General features: G+C 46.9%; 1 protein-coding gene across 3 annotated transcripts in view; it reads left to right on the top strand.

Annotated features, from left to right (window-relative positions):
- LOC138450253 (B-cell receptor CD22-like) overlaps nucleotides 1–16,070 on the top strand; it is a 695,432-nt gene that overhangs the window by 310,963 nt on the left and 368,399 nt on the right. For all 3 annotated transcript variants that reach the window (XM_069604828.1, XM_069604827.1, XM_069604826.1), the window contains exon 4: nucleotides 11,381–11,680. In XM_069604828.1, the coding sequence (XP_069460929.1) occupies nucleotides 11,381–11,680 (300 nt within the window). The remainder of the gene's footprint in view (nucleotides 1–11,380; nucleotides 11,681–16,070) is intronic.

The following is a 16,070-nucleotide window of genomic DNA, read 5'->3' as shown; positions in this document are numbered from 1 at the left end:
TTTCTGTAAAATTATTGCTACGTGTTGCATGTGCAGGCCAGCCTCTCACCTGAATCCCTCTTCCTTGTTCCTCTCTCCTGGCCCTCCGCCCTGCCCACCCCCAACCTGTGATTGGCCTAGTGCATCTATCTTCATTTTCTTGGGTTAGTCAATGACTTGCTGAGGACCGGCACAAATTTAACTTCAGCGGCCATCCTCGTGGCAAGGTTGTGTGTTTCTTTCCTCCACCCAGCCCATCTAGTAGCCAAGTAGAGATGTGGAACAGTAAAACCTTGTTTTTTTCTGGTAAATTATCGCTGCGTGTGGCGTGTGCAAGCCAGCCCCCTGCCTGAAGCCCTCTTCCTTGTTCCCCTCTCCTGGACCTCCTCTCGGCCCGCCCCTGACTTGTGATTGACCTGGTGCATCTATCTTGATTTCCTTATGTTAGTCAATGGCTTGCTGAGGACCGGCACTCATTTAACTTCAGCGGCCGTCCTCATTGTAAGGTGGTGTGTCCTTTCCTCCATCTAGCCCATCCTGTAGCCAGGTACAGTTGTGGAACAGTAAAACTTTGCTTTTTTGGGGTAAGTTTTTGCTGTCTGTGGCGTGTGCCAGCCAGCCATTCGCCTGAAGCCCTCTTCCTTATTTCCCTCTCCTGGCCCTCATCCTGGCCCACCCCACAACCTGTGATTGGCCTGGCGCATCTATCTTTATTTTCTTGTGTAAGTCAATGACTTGATGAGGGCCGGCACGCATTTAACTTCAGTGGCCATCCTCGTGGCAAGGTGTTGTGTCCCTTTCCTCCATCCAGCCCATCCTATAGCCAGGTACAGATGTGGAACAGTATAACTTTGCTTGTTTGTGATGAATAATTGCTGCACACACCGTGTGCAAGCCAGCCTCTTGCCTGAAGTCCTCTCCTTGTCCCACTCTCCCGGCCCGCCCCTGATCTGTGATTGGCCTGGTGCATCTATCTTGATTTCCCTATGTTAGCCAATGGCTTGCTGAGGACCAGCACGCATTTGACTTCAGCGACCGTACTCGTGGTAAGGTGGTGTGTTCCTTTCCTACATCCAGCCCATCCTGTAGCCAGGTACAGTTGTGGAACAGTAAAACTTTTTTCTGGTAAATTATTGCCATGTGCAGCATGAGCAGGTCAGACCCTCGTCTAGAGCTTCTTTGTTCCCCTCTCCCAGCCCTTCTCCCAGCCCACCCCAACCCGTGATTGGTCTGGTGCATCTATCTTGATTTCCTTATGGTATTCAATTTACATGCTGAGGACCGGCACACATTTAACTTCAGTGGCCATTCTCATTGTAAGGTGGTTGTGTCCTTATTAGGGAGACTTCTCATTCAATGACTAATTTCCCTTACCTAGTGAGTCCCCCAGCAGCTTTGCTGGATTTCTGTTTTTTTTTTCTTTCACTTGGTGAGCTTTTCCCCCACTTTTACCCATGTTTTGCCATGTGTATTTCATCTGTTTTTGTGATTGTGGGCTCTGGAGTACACCACTTCAGTAGCCCTTTCTTTTGTGTGTTACAGAGCACCTTCAGTGCAGTGACACAGGGTTGTCTTTTAGACTTCCCACCGACTCCATTTCTGGGGCTGTCTACTGTCCCCCAGAAAAGGGTAAAGTTATCATTAACTTTACATAGTCATTTAACCACAGATCCAGTACACCCCATCTTACTTGGAGTACTGGAACGGGTTAATTCTTAGCCCTTTTTATCTGAAACTCCTAGAGCCTTGTTTGCTCTTTTAACATTTCGACGTGGCTGGTGGCAGTGGTATCTACCCTTACTTTTCGACCGTGTTTGTACTACATAAACGTGGTACTGTTTTAGGCTATTATATTAGCCTCAAATATAAACCCGCTTGACCAAATACTTTTTCTTTTGGCTCCGGTCGGGTTTATTCACCATTTCTTTTTATTAAAGTCCTTCTTGTGTTTTACTTTGCATGGAAAACCAGGTTTGCCTTCTTTGTTCACTGTCTTTTGGCGGGCTTCTGCCAAGAAGCCCTCCTCTAGGTGCCTGGGTGTCTAGGTGGGCTGAATGTGAGGGAGGGGTGTAGTCACTCCCTGCACAGGGTATCCTGGGAAACCCAAGTCGCACTTTGCCATGATTGGCTAAGCTGGTTGTCCGGGCAGGACAACCCCCCTGCTGCGTGATTGACAGCCAGGCTGTGTGAATGGGGGATTTTCGCATAAAAGGCAGGACTCTTGGGCTAGAAGTCAGAGTCGCCACTGGAACTACAAGGAACCGAAGAGAAGCGGAGAAGAACACGCCTGCTGCAACTATCCCGTCCTGGTGAAGCCCTGCTGCAGTCCTGAGCTATCTACCCTTCGACAACCAGAGAAGATCCAGTCCGGAGACTTCTTCCCTTGAGTCTGGTGGGGATAACCAGCTCATCTTCCACAGCCAGAGGATCCTATTTTTGGTCAAAATCGCTGCACAATGCTGTAGTGGTCCGGATAGCCATCTGAAGAGCCTATCCTGTTTTTAAGGAGCGCACCTTTTATTCACTGTCGCTGCTGCTGGCTTCATCCCTGCGTAGTGCAGACCCCCTTCAGACGTCCTCCTTCTTGCCGAAGCTCCAGGAACCATGGGTCTGCAGGAAACTACCAGGAACAACTGCCATGGCACCAGCTTCTTTCTTGAATAAGGTACTGTGTTCTGCTTTGAGGAACTAGGGTGAATCCCTTTTCTCCTCCTCCAAAGCTTGTCCTTATCTTCCCTCCTTCTTATAACTTTTGCTTCCTCTGTTGACAATATCTAAGTACTCTTTGCAACGTTGAATCTTGAACTGTCCGACTGCGTGATCCTCGACAACAGGAACCCGGCCTATTGACACTTGAATTTCTGTCAACTAGTGTTCTCTGATTCTGTCTGCCCTGACAAAAGTATTGCCTATGATTTTTGCCCCAACTCTCTCTGGTTAACTCAGGTGCTAAGTGTGTTTTTGCCCCAGTAACATTTCTTGCCGCGGATACGCGTATCTTTCGTAAGACCCAACTGTCATTACTGTCAAAAAGTGATCGTATATGTATTCCCGGTAACGTCTTTTGTTTCACAACACCGGTCCATTAAAACATAGGGTACTTACCTTGAGTTATTCTGTACCAAGTGAATTGGTTGGTTGTAGTGTATTTTACGTGTGGTTTTGAATTAATAGAAGTGTTGTGTCTATAACGAATGGTTTAAAAATAAATGTACTTATATTTTTTTTACCTGAAACCTTGAGTCAGTGTTTGCTTGAGTCACAGTAGTTGTGGTCCCTTTGTGTAATCTCTGCTACTGCTCATATATTCTTGAGATAAGCCTGGCTGCTCCGCTACTGCTACCACTTTAACATAGTAGTACAGGCTTGTACCAAAGGTGAACTTGTATTACCACTTGTAGTCTTAATTGTGTGTAGTGGTCCCTAAGGGCACTGCACAGGATTCTGCCTAACAGTCCTTTCCTCCATCTAGCCCATCCTGTTGCCAGGTACAGTTACGGAACAGAACAACTTTGCTTTTTTTCTGGATATGTATTGCTACATGCGGCGTGTGCGAGCCAGCCAATCGCCTGAATCCCTCTTCCTTGTTCCCCTCTCCTGACCCTTCGCCTTGCCTGCCCCCAAACTGTGACTGGCCTGGTGCATCTATCTTCATTTCCTTGTGTTAGAAAATGACTTGCTGAGGACCGGCACGCATTTAACTTCAGTGGCCATCGTCGTGGCAAGGTGGTGTGTACCTTTCCTCCATCCAGCCCAACCTGTAGCCAGGTGCAGATGTGAAACAGTAAAACTTTGCTTTTTTCTGGTAAATAATTGCTGCGTGCAGCATGTGCAGGCCAGCCCCTTGGCTGAAGCTCTCTTCCTTGTTCCCCTCTCCCGGCACGCCCCTGATCTGTGATTTGCCTGGTGAATCTATCTTGATTTCCTTATGTTAGTCAATGGCTTGCTGACGACCGGCACTCATTTAACTTGAGCAGCCGTCCTCGTTGTAAGGTGGTGTGTCCTTTCTTCCATATAGCCCATGCTGTAGCCAGGTACAGTTGTGGAACAGTAAAACCATGCTTTTTTGGGGGTTAATTATTGTTGTGTGCGGTGTGTGCAGGCCAGTCCCTCGCCTGAAGCCATCACCCTTAGTCCACTCTCCTGGCCCTCATCCTGGCCCAAACCCACCCTGTGATTGGCCTGGTGCATCTATCTTCATTCTGTTAGTCAATGACTTGCTGAGGACCGGCATGCATTTAACTTCAGCGGCCATCCTCGTGGCAAGGTGGTGTGTTCCTTTCCTCCATCCGCCCATCCTGTAGCCAGGTGCAGATGTGGAACAGTAAATCTTAGCTTTTCTCTGTTAAATTATTGATGCATGCAGCGTGTGCAGGCCAGCCCCTTGGCTGAAGTCCTCATCCTTGTTCCCCTCTCCCATCCCTCCTCCCGGCCCGCCCCTGACCCAAGAATGGCCTGGTGCATCTATTTTGATTTCCTTGTATCAGTCAATGGCTTGCTGAGGACTGGCACATATTTAACTTCAGCGGCCGTCCTCGTGGCAAGGTAGTGTGTTCCTTTCCTCCACCAAGCCCATCCTGTAGCCAGGTGCATTTATGGAACAAAAAAATCTTTTCTTCTTTTTGGTAAATTATTGCTGTGTGCGGCGTGTGCCCCTCACCTCAAGCTCTCTTCCTTGTTCCCCTATCCCGCCCCTCCTCCCGGCCCGACCCGACCCGTGATTGGACCTGGTATCCTTTTTTCTTCAACCCTGTAGGGCACTGCCCATGCCCGGAAACCCCCTGTGGCTAAAGGCCCTTAGGCAAAGGGCAGCTGCTGCAGTAGCAACTCCAGGGTATGTTTGCCTGTCTTCGCCGTGGTAGCATGCAGCACAGCCATCAACCAGCAGCGATCGACACGGTAGGAAAGTTGCGGGCAGGGGGAACAGCCATTACTGCTCCCTATTTAACTGTCCCTCCTCTCTTATTACTCCTATTAGCTAAGTTTGTAGTGTGCTTGCATGTTGCAGTTGTATGTTATCCCTATCTGGCATTAGATGAATTATCATAGTTATCCATTTTGGGCTTTCTCCCTCTTTCTATGAAAGTCGAATCTCTGGGTTTTTGCATTACTGTTGTGTTTGAAAATTAGGCTTTTTCCCTCTTTCTAGGAACGTCGAATCTGTGTGTTTTTGCCCTTTCTGTTTTGTTTGGACATTAGCCTTTTTCCCTCTTTCTAGGAAAGTTGAATCTGTGTGTTTTTGCATGACTGTAGTGTTTGAAAATAAGGCATTCTCCCTCTATCTAGGAAAGTCGAATCTGTGTGTATTTGCATTTGCTGTAGTGTTTGAGAATTAGGCTTTTTCCCATTTTCTAGTAAAATCAAATCTTTGTGTTTTGCACCTGCTGTTGTTTTTTCTTTTTCCTCTTTCCGGAAAACACACCTCTAGGTGTCTTGCTTTTCTGCTGATTGCTGTAACCTAGGCTTTTTCTCTTTTCCTGGTGACTTGATTCTAGATTGTTGCATTGCAGTATGTTGTAGTTCAGTGTCGTGCAGTTTCTCTGCCACTCTCCCCTTTCCCCCTCCTTCTCTCTGCGCTCTCCCTCCATGGTGCTTCAATCTCCCCTATCTTCTCTAACTCCTATTCTCTAACCTATTCTATTTCTCTTTTTAAGTCAGGAAGGAAATAGTTCAAGATGGATAGCCTGGTCTCCAATCCTGGCCTGTCCATTGCTGACACCTATGTCAATGCTTCTTCCAAGCAGACTGTCACCAAAATCCTCTTTGTCATTCCCTATCCAGACCTTTGTTATTGGTTATTTAATAAACAGAGGTTTCTAAGCGCGGACCCAGGGATAGAACCTGTGTTGCTCTAATTTTTCTTGCTTCCAAGGTGAGCGCGTTGCACCTGAGCTATCCTCCCAAGACTAAATATTGGATTCCCCATAAACTCTCAGTGCTCTCCCCTTTCTCTTCCTCTCCCATTAATGTAGGCACCCATTACGAAGTCCTCTTGGCACACATCCTTTCCTCGTAGTGCCATAATTAATGTCTACCTAAATTGCACTGCCATGGTCCATGGCTCTCAGCCCAACCTCCTCCTTCTTTATAGGTGTCTACCGTCTATCATCAACTTCCTCCTGTCTCCTGACACTCCTCCTTCTGCCACTCCTCTGGCCCCTCTGCCACCTCTGATGGGTGTACCACATTCCTGTAACCCTCCTCGGAAGACCTTTAAAGGTAGCAACTAGCTCCACTGAGCTACCCTCAACTCTTGCTCTGCCGTCATACACTCCTCTGACATCTGCCACCTCCTTGAAGACCTCAGCCTTGATGTCCTCACTCTCACCGAGAAGTGGTTCACGGCTAGCTCTGTCAGGAGTTTTGACACTTTCCTCCCAAAGGGCTACAAGATCCTCTCTAAGCCCAAGCCTAACCAGTCTGGGGGCGGAGTGGCCTTAATCTTCCCTGAATGGGTCCCTGCTACTATCATACTCACTCAGTCCTACTGCTCCTGAAAATACCTTGTCTGCAGACTCTGACTCTGGCCAACAACTACAGGCCCCCTGGCCTGATCTCCCTCTTCATCTCAGAGTGGTCTGACCTCACCTTTTCTCTCCTGTCCCCATTTATATACAAATTGATCAATGCCTCCTTCACTTCTGGCACCATCCCCTCCAACTTGAAACAATCATGGGTACTCCCCTTACTAAAGAAACAAACCCTAGACCCACACATACCTACCAATTACCAACCTATCACAACGGTACCATTCCTCCTCAAAATGCTGGATAAAGTCACATATGCACAGATCCAAAAATATCTTGAACTACACAAGCTCCTGCGAGTAAGACAATCTGCCTTTCGCCCACTTCATGGGACAGAAACTGCCCTTATCGATTTAAAAACACAGATTGATGAGTTGAGAGATAAAGGTAAGACAGCCCTTCTCCTACTTTTAGATCTCTCAGCTGCATTCGTTCTTGTGGATCATAAGGTCCTGTGCAATAATTTGGACTCTGCAGCTCACTTTTCCACAGAAGCTATCAAATGGATCGAATCATTCCTGAGTGACAGAACCATGAGGGTCTTCTTAGCATCAGCAGCAACGGACCCTGTCCCTATCACGTGTGGTGTACCCCAGGGCTCTTGTGTCTCCCCCACCCTTTATAACATATTCACCAAACCTTTGTTTGATGATCTGGACCTTCTGGGTATCACCTACACTAACTATGCAAATGATACACAGATTCTCCTCCCTCTTTCTGGGGATTATGGCAAGGATTTGGCGTTGGTGAACAGAGCATATCTCATCATCCAGGCCTTGATGGCCACACAAGGACTATGCCTGAATGATGAGAAGACAGAGTTGATAATCCTGGGTACCCACTCTAACCTTAACAAATTAGACCATGCATACTCCTCATTTACCATAGATGGAAGTATCATCAAAGTAACCAAGGAGGTAAAAACCCTTGGCTTCTACCTCGATTCGACTATGTCTTTTGACAAACAAGTGAAATCACTGGCTTCCACTACCGCCTACGCTTGTAATCTTATCAGGGCAGGTAAACCATTCCTTTCAAATGACAGTTGTATGATCCTGGCTAGAGTACTAGTATTATCGAGATTAGATTATTGCAATGCTCTATACAGTGGCGCTGATAAAGCTATCATCCAGAGGCTACAAACTCTTCAAAATAATGCCCTAAGGTCTGCACTAGGCATCAATAAAAGAGAACATATCTCTGCCACTAGAAGGCAATATAAATGACTCTCCACCCACAATAAAATCCTGCTAAAAACTGTCTCCTTGAGTCACAAAGCATTAAACAATGTGGCCCAAGCTACCTTTCAGACAGACTAAATTGAAGAATGACCCTCAGACAAACTAGAGTTGGCAATACCAATTGTCTTGTGGTTCCGAGATTTAGACTTACCAAGATTGGCGGTAATAGCTTCCCTGTGAAGGCGGCTACATTTTGGAATTCCTTGCCACACGAGCTCAGAGCAGACCAACCATATTTACACTTCAGAAAAAACTATATCAACCTGCTCAACTCTACTGATCATTAGTTTGTACTACCTCTAGCTATACTGCATTAGCCTACCTTGTAAATATACTGCTTTCTTGAACTCAACTTGTTATAATATGTACACCTATCTATACTTCGCTCTGTATTCATACTTGTAATTATATTGTATATTCGGTCTTGACTGTAATACTATGACCTATTTGTAACCTTGTAAGCTGTGTCTCTCCCTATTGCTGTGCCCTGTTAGCCTTGGGTTTGGTGCGCAATGGAAATTAATAAACAAACAAACAAACAAACAAACACCTCTAAGCTTTTCCTCCTCAGAGACTTCAATATTCACATTGAGTCCCATGATGAGGCCTCTGGACTCTTCTGCAACCTCTGTGACTCTCGTTCCCTCTCCATTCTTCTCTACGGTCTGACGCACTCAGCCAGACTTACCTTGGATGCTCTCATCTCTGCAGATATCCAATCTCCAACCCTCTATCTACTTCTCTCTCCTGGTCTGATCATGCTCTCCTGTCCTCTCAAGTGGACCTCCTCAGTCCCTTGATTAAGCACCCGCCCACACTGCCACTCTCTTTCTCTGTCATTCGACCGATGAAGCGAGTGAAAGTTGCTACTTCAGCTGCCACCTTCATTCCCCCTCTAACTCCTGCCACTGACTCGCACTCTGACTCAGTCCTTACTAACATTCAATTCTTCATCTCCAACACTCGTGACATCCTTGCCCCTGTCATGAGGATCTGAATGAAGCCTGCCTCCAAGCGCAACACCTGGTATGACTCTGACCTGTCCTCTTTGAAACACCAGCACATAGCTGCTGAACGGAAGTGGCAGGCTTCAAGCACATCCTCGGACAAACTGGCCTGCCGCCTGTTCCAAAGGCAATACAGACTTACCATCTACTCAAAGAAGGGGGCCTATATCCACACATCTCTGGGGCCACTAACAACACGGCGTAAATGTTCAGAATCTGCAAGGAACTTGCCAATCCTACTGCAGTCTCCACCTCTTCTCTGCCTTTCCTGGCCATCTGTACTTCACTGGCCTCTCACTTCAATACTAAAATGCAGGACATCCTGTCCTCACTCTCCTCCACACCACTCCCTTCTCCCTCACCTGCTCTTAAGCCTCCCTTTCCCCCATCCCGCTTAATCTCCTCTTTCTCTCCCATATCTCCTGATGAGGAGTCTAGACAAGTCTAAACTAACAGGTGCCCCCCTGCTCCTCCAGAATCATCAAGGACAACATTGTCACCCTTGCTCCAGCCTTGGCCAATTTCTGCAATCACTCCTTTCCCACTGGATCCTTCCCTTTGCTCCTCAAGCATCTCCCTCATGCACCCTCTCCTCAAAATATTTCTGCCAACCCTTCCTGTCCAGCTAACGTCCGCCCTATCTCCATTACCCCCTTCCTGGGCAAACCTATGGAGAAGCTGGCCATCGCCAGCTAATCCACCACACTGAATATGTTGGCTGTGTCCATGACCATCAGTCTGGCTTCAGAGTTGCCACAGGCACGGAAACTGCACTCCTGAACATCTGTGAAGACTTGCTCTCTAATCTCGATTCCAATTCTCCTTCTGTTCTCATCCTTCTTGACCTTTCCTCTGCCTTTGACACGGTCAACCATGCCACCCTTATAAATCGACTCTGTCATACCCTTGGCATCACAGACCTGGCTCTGGACTGGTTGACCTCCTTCCTCTCTGACCGACCTTCCCACTTTTCTCTCCTCCATCTCACTCTCCACCTGTGGTGTCCCTCAGGGTTCTATCCTCTCACCTTGGTTTTTCAACATCTACATTGCCCTTCTAGCCCATTTGATCTACACCTTCTCCCCTAACTTCCAGTGTTATGTGGATAACATGCAGCTCTCCTTCAAGCTTCCCTCCACTGCCTCCTCATCTTCCTCTCCCATTCATGACTGTCTGTCTGCTATTCAGGCATGGTGTGCTGCTATTGATCTCTGTGTTAATGCCAGGAAGACTGGGATCCTTCTAATTGATACCCCAGCACCCTATTTCACTCTGGCTGCCCTCCACAGGCCCCCTCACCTGATCCTCCTGTGAGGCAAAAAACCTTGGCGTCATCTTCGACTGTTCTCTCACCTTCTCTGCTCAAATCCTATACCTTGCCAAAAAGCCCCACTTTCAGCTGCACCCCCTCAGAGGCATTCTCCCTTTCCTCGCCTTCCCCCAGAAACTCAATGTCTCCAGAGCTCTGGTCTTCTCCAGGCTGGACTACTGCAACAACATCTTCCTCAATCTTCCTAACGTGTCCCTTTGCCCCTTCAACTAATCCAGAATAGGACTGCATGATTTATCCTTGGCCTCAAGCCCAGAGACTGCATCTCTTCAGCCGTAAAATCTCTCAACTGGCTCCCGGTTGCTGCGAGGATCAAGTTCAAGACCCTCTGCATCATCCACAAGGCGTTCTGAGGCCTGGGACCATGCTACATACATTTCTCTCTTCCTAAATACCTCCCTACTAGAGTCGTTTGGTTTTCTAGCTCCAACTCTCTGTAAATCAGTTGTTTTTACAAGCAGAGAGTAGGGGGTAGATCCCTCTCCTCCGTAGGTGCCTCCTTCTGGAGGGGCCTCGCTGCCCCTCTGAGAATTGAGCCAGATCACTTTAAGTTCCCGGAAGCTTCTCAAGACCCTCCCTTTCTCGTCTTGTTTCTCTCTCCCTCTCCCCTGCTAATGTTCCCCTCTGCTTCTTGACTGGCTGCCTGGTTCCTTCAGATTCGTACAGGGCATAAGGCTCTCCTTAATCAGTCTACCCCCTGCACTTGGTCTCCCCTGACCTTCCCGCCCCCCAACCTGTACTTGCCATTCCGAGCTCCCTCCCCATGCACTAGCCAGCCTGGGCCTGTACCCCTTGAGCCCTTCAAGACCAGTTCCTCGCACTCAACACATGGACCTTCTTTCCTTGCATTTGCTGCATTACCCTGGCTCTGCCCACCGGGCCTTCCCTGGCACTCGCTTTTTCCAAGGGCCCTTTTGCCTTGACTGGCACTTGCCCCCTCCACTCTCACCCGCACCTCTTGTTCCTGCACTTGCACAATCCAAATGTCACATGGCCTACTAGGACCATTTTTTTTTGTCATCCCTGCCCCCCCCCTCTTGTCTTGTTGTGCTTGAAACACATTGTGTATCTGCGCATTATAAATAAATCTGACATGTGGTCGACTCTCTGCTGCCCCAACTGGCCTTTCACAGGTATCGGCCAATGAGACATGCTTCATTTTATACTGTGTAAAAAACATAAAAAGAGCTCTGTAATAATGGTAATCATATGACATGGGCCTTTCTGCACATGTTCTTCAGTGCCTACCAAACTTTGTGAGCTTATAACGACATCCTTCCTACTTTGCTTTTACAGGTTCACCTAAAAACCCCAACATAATTGTTCCGCCAATGATAACAGAATCACAACCAACAAAAGTGACCTGTTCCATAGATTATTTCTGTCAAAAGTATCCAATAAAACTTCGATGGCAGGGACCTGTGAACGGAAACAATCACACTTCCTGGAAGGAAGACACTACTACCTTGAAAACAACCAACACTCTGGATTTCGTTCCTTCTTGGGAGCATGACAAGAAGGTTCTGCGCTGCCTCCTGAGCAGTGAGAAGGACCCACAGAAAAGCTCTGAAACTGAGATAACTCTGGATGTGAAACGTGAGTCCTCTTTTCTAAAATGTCTTCACAATATAAGGCGGTGCGGAATCATCAGTAATATGCTTAATATCATTTACGGTTTGGCAAATTGAATCTGAAAACTGGAGAATGGAGTTGGTCATGAGTGGGTCAGGTAAATACATTGGTGTTAAATTAGTGTTATTGACATTGGTACTGCCCATGTCCCACACAGTCTCTTCTTCGAATCATGTGCACTATTGGGGAGCCAGAAGAGTTACATCCCTTTGCCTCAGTTCACACTCATTGACCAAGTTGGAACACGACAATTTAAACGTGTATCTCATAGTTTCAGAATGCAACCACTGGAGTGCATTTCAAAAATGGAACTTTATCTTTCCTATAAATATTGATTCTTTATATCATGTTACAAATTTGACAGCATTCTGCTCTTTTGTCTATGTCAACACATTTTCCCAAAATACTGGAGGAGCATGTACCACTGCTGAAATCTGATGAGGAGAGATACTTTTTTTAGTGTAGTGATTGTTTTTAGTGTAGTGATTGGTTAGGGTTGGGGAATTAATTCTAAATGTAATTATGTTTAGCCTTGCAGCTGTAGCAGAAGAGGTAACGGATTGGTGGCCCATGGATTTGCTATCAATGAGGACACCAAGTTTGCAATCATTGGGGATTGATGTGAGGAAGCCAGAATAAAAGGATACATTTCAGGGAAAAAGGAGCTTTGCTCTGGCAGTGTGGAAATAAATGTATAGGACATGAAAGTGCCAGTGTAGTGAATTCCCTGAATTCGTTTTTTTCTGACATGTAGGAGTAGTGAGCTGTTGGAACGAGTTTGGTCCAGCTGCTTCACAGTGCTTCCCCAAGGATGGATGATGTTGGTCCCATAGTCCAGCTACTCTCTACAAGATGCCGTGCTTCACAATCATGTAATGTTTTTATTTTTTTATTAGTGCATTTTGGTTAAATGAAAATAACCTTAACACTGAATTAATAAGTACATCACACATAAATACAATTGTGTTATTAAATAAAAAAGTTCAACATAAAGTCATCAATAGCAATTTCAGTATTCCACATTCATCAGGTGGGGGAGATTGGAGTAAACCCAAATACAAACACAAACACAGCGCAAGCAGAAAATGGAGCAACCAAAATGTAATTGATTATCTGTTGTCCCATAGTAGTACCCATCATACCATACCGGCCAAACATTTTACAAGCTCCTTCCATACATAGTACCCAGCCCCTGTGACGACAAGAGAATTGGCTGCATATAACTGTTAGGCAGAAACCTGTGCAGTTCCCTCTGGGACCACTGCAAAAGATTTAAGTCTACAGGTGTTTGGCAGTAAACCCACTTGGTAGCAGTCTGTACCACCCAGATGTACCTGGTAGCTGTGGCTGAGCAGTCAGACTTCCCTCAAGAAGAGTTAGGCAGTATATAGAGCATACACAATAGGTACAGAGGCACAGTAGTACAAGCAAACACTGACCAGAGCTAGGTGTAAAAGTATATAATTATTTATTTAAAAGACACACTCATAAATTACACTAGCACAGAAAAAGTAAGTAAGTCAAAAAACACAGTCACTATTACTTATATGTACATCCCTTGTTATTTGTTGGACAAGTCTAAATTAACACCACTTATTTCCAAACAGAGGTGAGCGCTTAACGTTAGATGGCACTCCAACAAGTTAGTTAAAAAGGGAGGGAAAAAGGCAGAAGTAATGAAAAACAGCAAGGTAAAACACTTTTCAAAGGTTCACAGTAGTTTGGAAAGGCAGTCTATTGGTGAGCAAGGAAGTTCGGTTGCTAGGCCCACTTTAGGGGGAGCCAGGCGGAAATATGTCCAAGAACACACAATGTCACCAGTCTTTACAGGTGAGTAGAAAAGGCTTTACTAAGTTTAGAAAAGTTTAGTTAGGGTGTCCCAGGCATATCCAGGTTCGAGAGCCGAGGGCTAAATCTACCCCGTACAATCGGTGGCAAGGGAAGCCGGGCAGAACACGGTACCTTTAAAAGTGGAAAGGATCCTCCAGCGGTGGCAGTTGTTCCTGGTAGTGGGTGCAAGTCGCGGCGTCGTCCAGAGGAAGAGATGATCTCGACGTGGAGGAAAGCTGAAGGTCGTTGCACTACCAGCGAAGAGACCAGCCGTGGAGTTTTCCGGTTAAAAGGATGTTACCCCTCTTTCGCGGTTGAGGTAAAAAGTGGTATCCCGGTTGCCGGGGTGCTTGGCACAGGCAAGGCGGCCACGAGATGCTTTGGGACGGCGAAAAGAAGGCAGAAACTGGTTGTCCCCACCAGTCAAGGGAAGAAGACTCTCCGGACTGGAGATCTCCTCTGTCGTTGGGAAAAGTGGTGAGACGGTTCCGCAGGGCTCCACCGGTGGTGTCGTCTTGGCAGGTCAGCTCGCTTCTCCCTCTTCGGCTTCTTAGATCCTGTGGCGACCTCTGAAGAACCAGTCCCAAAAACCCTGCTTTTACGAAGCAAACCCCCATTCATACAGCCTAGCTGTCACTCAAACATGCTAAGTGGTGAGCGGGGTGGCTCACCACTTGGGCCAATCACACCAGAGTGCGACATGAGTTGGCAAGGCAACTCAGTCCAGGGTGCCTAAACCCCCTCCCACACCCCCTGTGGTACCCAGACAGAATGGCACCACTTTGGAGGGCTTCTGTGCAGAAGCCCGCCAAAAGTGGAACAAAGGCTCGACTCGGGTTCAGGGTTACTGAAGTGAACCTAGGCGCCATTTTGGCAGCGAGTTCTGGCAAAAAATCCCAACCGGTGAATTTATATTAAATAAATAAACCGGCGGTATCTTTAACATTGCACCAAAAAGTGGTGCATTAAAATCAATGGGAAATCCCATTGGGAAATATTCCGGTGGAATATTTCTGTGGTATCCACTGCCACCAGCCAGAAACTCGGCGAGGGGGGACGGGACAGTACCCCCTCGACAACAGACCCAGGGGCAATCTAATTGCCCCTACCAGTACTTCCACAGTATGGTGGTTTGTACTGGTTAAGTTCCTAAGTTAAGACTAGTAAAGTCAATGGTGACTTTACAGACCCAGGGAGACAGTAGTCAGTCCCAGGGTGTGGAGTCTATGTTTGGGGGTCTCTATGACACCCCTGTGTTGCTGCACTGAGGGTGCTGTGTAACACACATTCAAAAACCAATGATAGCCTATGGGGAAAAAATACCCCATAGCCCATAAGCACATAGAAAGTCACAGAAACACTCTCAAGTCATGTTCAAGAGTGAGGGTAAAAGAGTCTCACTCTTGGCAGGAGAAAAAAATAAACCCCAAAAATCCAGCAAAGCTGTGGGGGACTCACTAGGTTAGGAAATTCAGCCTAAACAGAGAATTCTCCCTAACACTCGCCCCCCCCCAGACTAAGGGACAGGAGGATTTAATCCACTCCTGGATGAACCTCATACCTCTAGTCGATGACATACATCCTAGAGAGTCCATCAGCATTTTGATGGTGACACCCTGACCTGTGCTCAATGGTGAAATCAAACCCTTGGAGGCAGATTGACCATCTCAATAGTTTTGGATTTTCCCCTTTCATTTGCATTAACCATCTCAAGGGTTGGTGGTCAGTCTGAATGACAAAAGTAGAACCATACAAGTATGGCCTAAACTTCTTCAGTGCCCACACAATAGCAAAGCATTCTCTTTCTGTTGTTGCCCACCTTGTTTCAGGATCCTTCAGTTTTCTACTGATGAAGCAAATGGGGTGTTCCCTACCCTTCTCATCCAGTTGGCTAAGAACTGCACCTATACGTACATTGGAAGCATCAGTTTGTACAATGAAAGTTTGGTGGTAGTCAGGAGCTCGGAGTACTGGAGCTTGGCAAAGAGCTTTCTTCAGGTTTTCAAAGGTCTGATTGCATTCCTCATTCCATTTGACCTTCTTAGGGAATTTTGGAGAGGAGATCACATTCAGAGGAGAAGCTATGGTCCCATAGTTCTCAATGAAATTCCTGTAGTACCCAGTGAGGCCTAAGAAGGCTCTCACCTGGGTCTGAGTAGTAGGTGTTGTCCAATTTTGCACCTCCTACCTCATGTCCAAGGTAGACCACTTTATTCTGTCCAATTTGGCATTTGCTTGCCTTTATGGTCAGATTGGCCTGCTCAAGAGCCTTCAAAACATGTCCTAAGTGGGTCACATGTTCCTCCCCGGAGTGGCTGAAGACTGCAATGGCATCCAAGTATGCCATGCAGAAGTCCTCCATCCCAGCTAGAACTTGGTTCACCATCCTTTGGAATGTTGCAGGTGCATTTTTCAGTCCAAAAGGCATAACCTTGAATTGGTATAGGCCAACTGGGGTAGAACATGCAGTTTTCTCCTTGGCATGGTCTGTCAGGGCTATTTGCCAATAGCCTGACGTAAGGTC

The sequence above is a fragment of the Ambystoma mexicanum genome, chromosome 1p, assembly GCF_040938575.1.
Source record: "Ambystoma mexicanum isolate Mex_15411 chromosome 1p, UKY_AmexF1_1, whole genome shotgun sequence".
Taxonomy (NCBI): domain Eukaryota; kingdom Metazoa; phylum Chordata; class Amphibia; order Caudata; family Ambystomatidae; genus Ambystoma; species Ambystoma mexicanum.
The sequence above is the reverse complement of the archived record's forward strand: the minus strand, read 5'-3'. Positions and strand labels throughout refer to the sequence as shown.